Source organism: Etheostoma spectabile, chromosome 23 (genome assembly GCF_008692095.1).
Source record: "Etheostoma spectabile isolate EspeVRDwgs_2016 chromosome 23, UIUC_Espe_1.0, whole genome shotgun sequence".
In the NCBI taxonomy this organism is placed as follows: domain Eukaryota; kingdom Metazoa; phylum Chordata; class Actinopteri; order Perciformes; family Percidae; genus Etheostoma; species Etheostoma spectabile.
Window position 1 is genome coordinate 5,209,779 of NC_045755.1, and position 12,045 is coordinate 5,221,823.

Below are 12,045 nucleotides of genomic sequence, written 5' to 3' on the forward strand. Positions count from 1 at the left end.
TGAAGAGGTAATTATCTTCACTCGAGTCAAGTCACCGGACTACATAATCATCTGAACATCGTCATACTGAGAAATACAGAGAGAGTTGTGTGGCTTTGACTTCAACGGACGTTCATTTATATCAAAAGTTACACACTAGAGCTGTAAAAGTATCTCAGACAAGCAAGCAGGTGCAAAGTAATTAGGAAATTCCAGAGTTTTAATTCCAAAGTGAAAAATATTCTTTCATGTCTGATTTATTTAGACAAATAAAATATTATGTATGAAATCATACACATATTTCCTACATTTTAAAGTAACATTTGTATTATTAATGGGTACCATTGCCTGTGTTGATGCAGGTGGGGGGTATGTTCCCCGCACAAGCACCCAGACTCCAGGACAGAGCAAAATGTTGAGCGGAGTTCTCGATGATCCCACTGCTGGTGGTGAAGTCATCTGTGGTGTCACTGTTGTGGTTTCCACAAAGACCTGAATGACGGACCGACTATGATTTACCCATGTCAGAGCATATAGACAGTTTTTTTTGGTAATTTCTTAGCCATGATGGACTTGAATCCCAAAGAATGCTGGTTTGTTGGTAGACTGAGATCCTAACCTGAGACCCCCTCTGTGTGGTTTCTGGGTGGGGTGATGTACAGCTGGATTTCAGGAAACACCTGGACTTGGATCTTCATACCAAAGGATGTGTGGACCTGGACATACATGGAGGACTGCCAGAAAACCAGAGCGTGCTCTGACAGGTGACAACGCGGTAAGTGATTGGGTGAGGGGGTTAAAAAGCCATTATGGACGATTACTAGACTACCAGACACATAACATATTTAAAATTAAGGTCCAGTCGGTAAATGCAATGGACAACAATTTTTCCCATTTGGGATTTTTTCTTACCAGACTGATGAAGTTCAGTGATCTCCTCCTCTCCAAATTTAACCATGTTATGTGAAAACATGTACATGTCCTGCAAATTCAAAAAAGAAAGACATTAATAATCAGTGACTGTAAAATACTGTTGCTTGACATTGGTTTGACGGAATATATTGTTTTAAATTCAAGTCTCAAAGACTGCTTGTACCTGAGAAAGCAGAAGAGTGACTGTTTTCAGAGACGGTGCCTCATCAGAAAACTTGATTGTTATCGTCCAGTTGAGACCCTTAAAGAATAATATAAAAATAAAAAACATTGAGTAGAATAATAAAAGAAAACATTGGTTAATGTTATTTGTTCAAAAATATTCACCTGTGAAGCCACATATGTACATTTACTGGGGAGGGCATATTGTTTGCCATCAAATGTTGTCACAAACTGCCCTTCAATGAGACATCTGGTGGGGCAGTTGTTTTCAGAGCATTTCCATTCCCCACTGTCACACAAACTGTGGGAAGAAATGAGGATGGCATGTCAATCAAAAACTTGAAATAGGATCATTATATTGATCCAACATGAAAATTTGCAATTCATGGATGTTCGGTCCGTTTTTCCGCTGACTTACCATGACTGACACTTAGATCTGCGCGTGTCTCTGGGTGAGTATCTTCTACCAGCAAAGACACAGGGGCAGCTGGACACGCTCACACAGTGGAAGCCATCTGCGTGATCATTAAGCAACTTGTCTACAACACAAGTTAATATACCTTAATACCTTAATATACCTTTATTATTTGACTCATGCAGGCAAAAAATCAATGAAACAACATGTGAAGAGCTACATCATGGAGTCAGGTAGTGCTCACCCTTTGGGCAGACACAGGATCTAGTGAGTTCTTGGTTGGAGAATCCAGGGTTTGGATTTGAGCAGCTGGGAACAAATGCCGCACCCTGTTCTACGTAAACCAGGTCTCCTGAACAACTTGGTTGCGCTGCATTAACCCACAGAAACATGCTCATCAAGGATCCAAACAGGAATTTGAGCCAAAACAATTTGAAGATCTTTAAAATCAAGTTCTAAAGATCACCTACCACATTTGGTTAAAGTTCTCCATATCTTCCAGACATAGCTGTTGTTTCCACACTGTTCGACAACTTCATCGAAGAAAGCGCAGCCGATATATTTGCTCATTTCAAAGCCGTAAATGTTCTCTTGACAGAGTTGGATATATTGAGGCGCCATGCCTCGCAGACATTCCAAGGCGTTGGAAACGAACGTCCTGCATACCTGTAAATATCATCAGAGAAACCGAACTAAATATCTGGAACTTGGACTAATATTGTATGGTGTAAATAATTTTATGGTTAAACACAGTTGAATAGATGGGTCCAAAAAATATAAAAAATTTACAAAAAAATAAGTTGCAGAATGACATTTATGACACAATATTTTGGAATTATGTTTTGGGGTATTTAATTCATACCCTGTGTTTTGCTTTCCAATGAGATCAATGATCAATGATCAAAGTACATACAGAGGAGCGGTACCAACATTGTGTTTGAACTTGTAACACTCAGTTGTTGCAACGGTTGACTTACTGGATTTACAACGGACACAGGATCTCGGGTTTGACATGTGTCCTCGGCAAGTACGCTGTCCATAACCAACTGCTTCTTGTTGCCTGATTTCATAAGAATTGTACATTCTTAGAGCTAACTGTATGCAAATAAATGTCAAAAGTTTGCATAAACATAATGTGTGTATTTGTATAATCAGTTACAGAAGAAAAACTCACATTAGCATTCATTTTACACTTATGGTTTTACTTTACTTTTGAATATTTCTCTAAACAACTAAACAATAGTTTGCAAATTTCATAGAAAAGTCATTTGTTGGCTATTATAACCCATATTTGTACTACTGCTGCTACCACCAACACTAAATTTGCTGCTACTACTTGAAATATTTCTGCTAAAGTTACTATTGCTATAATACAATATTCTAGTAATTTAACCGTCATACCTGCGATGTTGTGTTTTCCACACAGTCCAGTCATGTCGGTGCTCAGCTTCTGCTCTAGCTCCACCTTTCCAACAAGTTAAAAGAAAGACTTTAGTAAGTGAAAGTAGTGCTCGGCAGTACCAAACCATTACCAATTACTAATTAACTTATATGGATATGGAATAGGGATGATGTGTTCGGGCATCTGTGTGCCTGTATTTATGTGTGTCTGCTGTATATTGTCAACTCACCCGCAAAGAGTCTATTCCTCCAGGCACATTGTGCCAGGTGACAGACAGTGGGAGCAGCGAGCTCTTCAGTTTAGTGTAGATGCCATAGTGAAAGATATGCTGGTAGGTGTGGTCGTATGGCAGGGAAACACTGTCAGCAAATAAACACACAGTCCTGTTAAGAGGGTAACAGTGCATTTTAACATTTAACATCTTAAACTACACAAGACGGACATTGTCTTCCTCCAGATCTTGACGCATCTCAAGATAAATGATCATACAAGTCTCAAGTATTTCATTCATTATTTGATTAAAAAGCCAGAGGGGCTTCCATCTTTATCTCTAAAAAAAAATCAGATTATATCAGAGAGCATAGTAACTGATTGTAATGGGCGCTTCATCATTGTTTCAGGCAGATTATTCCACTTACCTGTTACATTAGTCTGTGTGTACGCCCCTAACTTTGACGGCGCTGAATTCATAGCTAGACTCTTATCCACTATCCCAAATATGGATACACATCATTTTATTTTCGGAGGGGACCTAAATTGTGTAATAAAATCTTGGCTGGATCGCTCAAGCACCAGAATGACCAATCCATCAAAAATTGCAACAACACTACAGTCCTTTATGGAGGATTATGGAAGCTGTGATCCCTGGACATTCATACATAATGACACCAGAGCATACTCATTCTACTTGCATATGCCTACTCAAGGATAGATTATTTTTAGTTGATAAAGAATTACTACCATCTATACACTCCATTGAATATTCAGCAATAGTTATAGAAGATCACTCCCTTGTCTTGATAGATTTCAGATTTGTTTCTCATCAATGGGAACCCCACAATGAATGGAGATTCAATACATCACTACTGTCCAATGATGCCTTCTGTTCTACTATAACTCAAGCTACTGAAGACTTTTTGTGTTTTAACTACTCAGAAGAAACAAATTCATCATTACTGTGGGAAACCCTAAAAGCTACCATCAGAGGACAAATCATTTCATACTACTCTTGCTCTAATAAGCAACGCAAAAAGACACAAACACAATCAATAAAATGGCAAGCCATCTGCTGGCCCTCCATTTCAAACACCAAGCAACATCACAACACATCGCTCAGATTAATGATCAGTCAGCGGGTCTTACAACATGTCCCCTGAAGATCAATGAAGCTTTTAATCCTCATGTTGTCCTCGGGTCAAATTGACCCGTTTTCCTATATCAATGTTCTTTTTAACTACCCAAATGTAATTACTCAAAATAACATGATTGATTCCACACAACGCTCTTTGGCAAGTACAAATCTTTCATTAATTTTGGGGTGTCTCATTCAATTTTACAACATTTTGAGAGAAAAAATTTGAGTGGTTTTGAAATAGTATTGAGTAAAAGTTGACATATTCCAGACTGTGATTATCCATCAACATCCATTCCTTTAATTTTAGTCTAAATAATTTCTAATTTCTGCTTTTCTAACTCAAAGATTAGGTAACTTTCCTATAAATGAGGTTTATTGACCCTAAATTCCAAAAACAACTGTAAAACTAAAGTTAATAAGTTACTGTTAAATATGTGTTAAATATGAAAAAAAGTGAAAAACATTTAAAAAAGCGTCAAAAGTGTTGAAAAAAGGGGCAAAACTTAAAAACATTGATAAAAAACAAAAGTGTTGATTTTCAATTTTTACGAGAAGACAACACAAGGGTTAAAGCTCACTATTCCAAACTTTATACTTCTGAACCCCCTCCTACAGACTAATACATGAAGGCATGTTTGGAACATATAGACATACTATTGATATTTTAACACAGATATCACTATATCAACCAATAACCCTATGGGGAAATATACAACAGTGTTAGGGAAATGTACAATGGCAAAACACCAGAGCCTAAAAACAAGTTTAAAGTGTAGTGAATAGTGTGATTCTTTTTTATTTTTTAGATTAAACATTTTGAGTTTATTAAACTAGATCAAGCTGATTCATCATCTGGTTTTCTGTGTTGCTGCAGTGTTCTTGTAATGAAGCTGCATCACCTTTTCTTCTCCACCAGGATGCTCCCATTCTGCAGAACAGTCCTGACTTTGTTGATCATGACCTCAACATGGACCAGCAGCCCGTTGTCACCACGCCGTGTGGTGATGTCACATTCCACCCGGTTGTGGGTGAAACGGGTTAGGGTGAACGGGCAGTTGGAGCGAACGTAGAAACTTGAACCGTTGAAAGGCTGGACAACCCCGCTGCCGAATGTCCTGCAAGTGTCTAATCACAACTTCCTGATTAATACTCACAATGGCTCAAGACATGACTGAATTAAATCACAAAGCAATACATCAAATTATTTGATTATGTTATTTAAAATGTTACCTAATGTTCCTTTTGTGCATGTAGGCCCTGTGCATGTGTGTGTATTTGGGGCCTGTGTGTAATGTGTGTAACTGTAACAACACAGTGAAATAATTGTCCCTTGCACGGTCAATTAAGCATGTCTTTATCTTGGAACAATTGGAGCCTATTTTCTTACATGAAATGCCCTTCCAGTAAAGAAAATATGATAAAATGCCCTCTAGAGCAGAGGTTAATTTTATTTTAACAGGACCTTTATACCTATATACTTTTATATCTCATGCTTCCCACGGTGGGGCTTTGCTTACAATCACTACCAACAAACAGTAATAGTACCTTGATATATAAGATAGTATACAGTCGACTATACTATAGAGCTGGAGCTGAATATGTTTGACCAAATACCTCAATATTGATATTGCGACCATATTGTAGGGTTGCCAATAGGTGCTTACACATAATATTTACATGAGATTTTTGATAAATCATCCATAATGTGGATACAATGACTAAGTGTTTTAAGGCAAATAATAGAACAGCTAGAAGAGTCTGGTAAGTTCAGAAAATGACACCACTTCACTGTGAAACAAGGAAAAGACTTATGTCTTATTAGGATTTTACGATATCCAAAATCTAAGAAAATATCTACTCTCATATCACATTATTGATATGCTGTAATATGGATGTATTTCCAAGCCCTACTATACTATCCAAGGATGGTGTCAGACATAAAACATTAACATATTTCCATACACAAGACACTTATATGCCCTTTTAGTGTAGAAAACGTGGTAAAGGGCCCCCGAGGGTGCCAGTGTCCCACCAATTCAGAGCTCAACAATGAAATCTAATACCTTTGAATTACTTTTATATTATTCCTCTAATCATGAAAAACAAAGCAAATTGACCTTTTGTACATTAAAGTGCTTTCTAAGATTTATAAGAGTACCACTTTAAAATCAATATTAACTTTTATTTCAAGTCTATACATCACAAATCCCGTTTCAATACAACATGCAGTGTAATTAGCTTGTGACTGGCTGCAGAAAGCATAACATAAATAGTAAGAAATAGAAGAAAATACTGTTGGATAAAATTAAACAAATGAAATAAAAAATATTTAAAAAAGACTCATTAAAACAATATCAGAGAAATTAAACTGTGATACAAAAGGATGACTTATACAGTACAATCCATACATATCACATAATAATGATGTTAAAAATGTGTCTGTATAATTAACTGATCAAGGTTGATTGATTCACATGTACTCACATTTCTGAGTTTCTGTTGTTGTGACCAATTTCCCTGGGCGTAAAACTGTGTCAAAGGGGAATTAAACATGATTTATAATATAAAATTCTGAATAATTAATAATACAAGAAATAACTTGGATATAACAGTAATGTTATTGTTATACCACACACAATAATTGATAAAAACATATACACAGATAATACAAATCAGTGCAAAAAGTATTCAGATCCTTTAGAAAAGTAAAAGTAGCAATTGCGCAATATGAATTGCTACATCACAAGTTAAACTTGTATTAAAATGTCACTTAAGCAAAAGTAGTATTAGCTGACTCTACTTTAGTATCAAAAGTTAAAATAATTATCATTGAGAAAGAATTGCTCTTGTCAATGATTAACAAATTATATTCTTGGACTACTGAGTGTTACTAAGTGGTTTACTCTACAACAGTGCATCATATTTTATATGATCATCGTAAGTTTTGTGTATACAACTAGTAACTAGTAACTGAAGCAGTCATACACTGTAAGTGTGGTAGATTTGGTTGTTTTTGAATTGTACAGCAGCAACATGACATGGAAATACATTCAAGTACCTAAAATGTGTATGCAGGTACACGTTTTGAGCAAAATGTACTTTTTATTCCACCACTTCATGTTACACTGATGCACGTTAGTTTCCCCCAGACTGATTAAAAAAAATCTAATGAAAACAATCATGGAAAAAAGATAGAAAATGGCAAATTTTTAAATATTACATCTTTATCATTTTGCTGTTAATGCTGCTAAAATTCCGAAGTAGTGGTAGTCCCTTTTTTGACATATTTTAGCATTTTGATTTTGAAATATCCATGTCCCCTGCCGCTTTTTCTGATCATAAGAATGAATTTGTATTCCAATGATTAAATAATCATTTGCATGGTACCTGAGGCCAGTGAAAAGCAGAATGCCAGCATCCATCGCTGTGAGGTCATGCTGCCTGATGCTCTCTCTGTGAAACCAGGAGGAACTGCACAACAGTCCACCAAATGGCTTATATACACAGTCTCCATATGCACACACTCTTAACCCCCCACCCTGTACCAGGAAACTAGAGATAGAAAAAATAACTCAGATTAAACACTACTTGGAAATTCAGCAGACGTGGAAATTATCACGGTTGACTTTGAGGGATTTTCAGTTTCAGTTGTTATACATTTTGGAGTGTTTAGTATTTTGAGTTTGTATATATGTGTTGTTGTACTACTGCCTGTCTTGGCCAGGACACTCTTAAAAAAAAAAAGGTTTTCATCTCAATGAATCAAATCAAATCAAATTATAAATTATCCTGCTAATCATATTGCATTTACAGTTAAAGTTGTCTATTTCATGCAACAACAAAAAAATCCCTCTGACGTTGACTCCCGTGAGTGTGTGTGAAAAAGAGAGGTGAGGATGGATGCACAAACACATTGCAGATTCAACATTAACTGCTAAAGAAAGTTTGAAACTTAAGCCTGATCTTTTACTGTAATCCTTTAAACATCTTGTTTCCTGCCAGGAATTTTAAAATCAGTGTCACTAGCTCACACATAAAAGGTGAAATATTAATTCCTGTATTATGAACAAAGAGGAGCTGCCTTTAGCAAACACTGATGAACCTAATGGACAAATTGATAAATGTGCATGGAACCAGGATGTAGTTGTTTTTCAGTTTGAAAGCTAAGGGAAAGTACCCTATAACCTTTGAAGACCTGCAGCTACTCAGATTTCTTTTAATGCAAAGATTATACTGCAAACTGAGTTAAAAAGCTTCTTAACCTAAATCAGTGAGGTGGTAAACTCATGAAGTGGCTTATCAACACACAAGCAGGCTTTATTAAAGCCGAGCTATATCACTCTTACCCACCACTCGTCAATTGAGATATTTTGAGCCATTTAAATTCTTAGTGGGTGTAGATATTATTTGTACTAAGGAGTACTTTCACTGCATGTATCTAAACTGTAACTAAAATAAGATAACCTAAACCTTTATTAATCCCAAGAGAGGAAATGTGGTTGTTACAGCAGCACAAAGACAGTTGTACAGATACCTAAAGAAAAGTCAAAGAATAAATAATAAAAGGTATATAAAAAAATAGAAAAACTATTTTTTTTAAAAACATGTGAACACGGTAAAGTGACAGTAATAAAGTATGGTTAAAGTGACAGTAGTGAAAGTCTGTTACTAGACTGATTAACTTATGGCACTTAGTGTTTGTCTGTATTAAATATAGAGATGTAATATCACTGTAATATAGAATAATACGCAACAATCAGAACTCAGAACTTATTAACATAATATAGTATAATATTATGTAATTATGATGATATGTGACATAACTAGTGAACTATTACTAAACTATAACTGCGGTAACTTAGGAGTGGTTGAAGGTCAAACTAAATTCAAATGTAAGTAGTGTTTTAAGTAGCTACACACACTAATACTTCTTTCTTCTATACCATACCTAATGGTACTAATACCATTCTTCAATGGGCTGTATCACTAACTGTCCAATATTGGCAAGGGAAACTTAATCATTGTGATTTGCTGGCATTTCACTGGCATTAGGTAGCCTATAATAACTTGGCATAATAATAACTCACCTTAACTGCCATAAAAAGTTCTGTCAAAACGGTTATACAGCAAAAACGCCAGTTGTCCCTTATTTTCCACAGAAAAAAAAGACTTAGCAGTAAGCACAGTAAGGGACACCTTTTTTATGCATCAATTTGTGGTTTTAATGCACCAATTCCAAAGTCCTCTCTGAACATAAAAGAAATTAAGAGTGAATATGAGTAAAGCACACAATATTAAGGATTAAAACATCACATCATAGACATGGGAAATATATTTGGTCTGTAAAATTGGGTATAATTGGGTATAATTGGATGAAGCAAGAACCCATTAATAAACTCAGAAATAGCATTATCAATGAAGGAATATAACTATTTACTCAACTACTTAAGTGTAAATTCAGGATACTTGTACTTTACAATGGTGTTTTTAACATGTGCTACTTAGTAGTTATACTCTATTATATTTCAGTGGTAAATATTGTATCTTAAGATGAAAACAGGGATGTTTTTTTTACAATTAAAAAGTTAATGTTTAGTGATTGGTGGTTCTCAAAGGACAGTGACCCTACAAACGATTCGATGATCCTACAGAATATTATGCATTTCTGTAAATTAAACTACCCAACAGTATATAAAGGAGTTAAAATGGGCACAACCTTGAACATCTACAGCAGTAAAATGCAACATACACAATGCAGCAGTAAACCAGAAACATTATACCAGGCAATCACTACTTTTGTACTTTAAGTAAATATTAATAATAATACATACTTTTTAGCTTCTAGCTGTTTGAATTTCCTCACCAGCTAACTAGCTGCTTATGGAATTCCATTTTGTTCAATATTAAATAAATGAATAAATACATAAATAAATGAATAAATACATAATAACATGAACACATAAATAAATATGCCTTAAAAATAGCCACATCATAAAAGAAATAAATGTGGCAATAAAAACATAAATAATTAAATGTAAATATTTATATAAAAATGAATCAATTAGATAAATAAATATATTAAAAGGTTTTACTTTTAATTATTTCATGGCACTTTTATGTCATAAGTCCACGTTTATTTATTTCCGTGGACTTTTATTTCCTAATGCCACATTTATTTATTTCCCTCTCTATTTATCCCAGTTATTGTATGCAAATTAGGGGGCGTGGCTATCTCTCACATTTATAATAAAGCCGTGGACCGGCTGCTCACCTGTTCTCGGGTAACTAAACCACCGACAAGCGTCGACCAGACGGATAAACACACGACCGGCAGTGTGCTGGGTGTGTCAATGCGCAGTGGTTACAGAGCACCGGGGACTGCCCATTTCTCCGACGCTCCATTGTTCTGACCTCTCAATAGCCCGAAATAATCACTTTGGTCCAATAGCCCACTGGTCCGACGTCCCTTTATTTTGAAAAAATAAACCATCTGCTTTTTATCAGAGCATGGTTGATGAAAACAGCTTCATGTTTCTGCTGGACACATGGTTAATGAGAGCAGTGAAACTAAGTTGTTACTGTAAATGCCCCATGAAACAAATGTCCCATAAAACAAGAACAACGTAAGCTAATAAGAGGCCATTCAATTCTGTCAAACTGCAGGGTTGGGAAATATGGCCATGACAATTATCGCCCAACCCTCGGGCATAATTTGCCTTGATTTTAAGATAGCTAGCATTAGGTCAGATTAGTCACAAACTCCAAGGAAATATACTTGGGTCTGGTAGCTGGTGGCTTTTGACTTGTTTTTGACTGTTCGCCAGCTAGCTAGCTAACGTTAAATGCTAACTTGCCATTTGTGCTGTACTTGTAACGTCACTGTAGGCATACAGAATTTGTCAGTTTTTTGTTGTGGCTCAACGCTACCTGCTGCTAACAAGGTTAATCAGAGCGGTGAGACTGAACACAGTTACAGTTAAAGTGTTCTAAAACCAAACAAAAAGAAGCTAAAACAAGCTAAAAATTTGTGTAAAATTTCTGAGTTAGGTGATAATTATCATTGGGTTTATATGTTGCTTTCATTGTAAGGTAGCTAGCGTTAACGTTAGAGAGTGCCATCCTCTTTGGTGCCATTTTGGCAACAATAGTAGGAAGTCCGACTTTTTTTAGTTAGGTTCTGAGTAGTATAGGTTCTGGTTTGTCTGGAACACAGTATAATTGAACTGGCTAGTTTGCTAGCTAGAAAATTGTCTTTTACCTGGTGGCTGTTCGACCTTGTTCACCAGCTAGCTAGCTAGCTAGTTGCTAACTGTATCTGTTTTGGTGGTGGACAGGTAACTATTAGGGTACAGGTGTATCAGACAGTGTGAGACTGTTCAACTGAAAGTTAAACAGTGAGCTAAAAGGAGCTTAAAGCTCTTTAGAACTGCATTTTTGTGATAATTACCAGTGCGTTCTTCCCTTTGTTCATGTCACATTAGCCATTTGATTCACTGTTGATAAAGTATGAAAGTTGTTGATAATGAGTATTAAAGCTTTAACGCAGACAGCATACATTTTGACTTGTAGCCTGTCAGAAAAAAAACACAGACATAAGTAATAACATTAATTAGGGGTCTGTTCCATTAGCTAAATGCCTCACCAGACCGCTGAGATGCTTGAACACAGTAGCTGGAACTCGCTCACCTAAATGTAAGGTCTTTGTTATTAGTGGGAATGCTGATTCATACTTTAACCTACAGATGCCAAACAAACTTTAAAATGTTCACAAAATATTTAGGTATTCAGGGTGTGCTTTTC

General features: G+C 35.8%; 1 protein-coding gene across 1 annotated transcript in view; it reads right to left on the bottom strand.

Annotated features, from left to right (window-relative positions):
* Positions 1-7,796, bottom strand: part of LOC116673463 (mucin-5B) — a 20,217-nt gene extending 12,421 nt beyond the window's left edge. The window contains exons 1-14 of the mRNA XM_032505817.1: positions 7,633-7,796; positions 6,730-6,774; positions 5,145-5,370; positions 3,121-3,250; positions 2,891-2,954; positions 2,467-2,549; positions 1,960-2,155; positions 1,734-1,859; positions 1,493-1,613; positions 1,240-1,375; positions 1,076-1,153; positions 892-961; positions 599-736; positions 322-471 (exon numbers count right to left, since the gene is read on the bottom strand). Of these exons, the coding sequence (XP_032361708.1) occupies positions 322-471; positions 599-736; positions 892-961; positions 1,076-1,153; positions 1,240-1,375; positions 1,493-1,613; positions 1,734-1,859; positions 1,960-2,155; positions 2,467-2,549; positions 2,891-2,954; positions 3,121-3,250; positions 5,145-5,370; positions 6,730-6,774; positions 7,633-7,759 (1,690 nt within the window). The 5' untranslated portion in view covers positions 7,760-7,796. The remainder of the gene's footprint in view (positions 1-321; positions 472-598; positions 737-891; positions 962-1,075; positions 1,154-1,239; positions 1,376-1,492; positions 1,614-1,733; positions 1,860-1,959; positions 2,156-2,466; positions 2,550-2,890; positions 2,955-3,120; positions 3,251-5,144; positions 5,371-6,729; positions 6,775-7,632) is intronic.
* Positions 7,797-12,045: the final 4,249 nt, after the last annotated feature.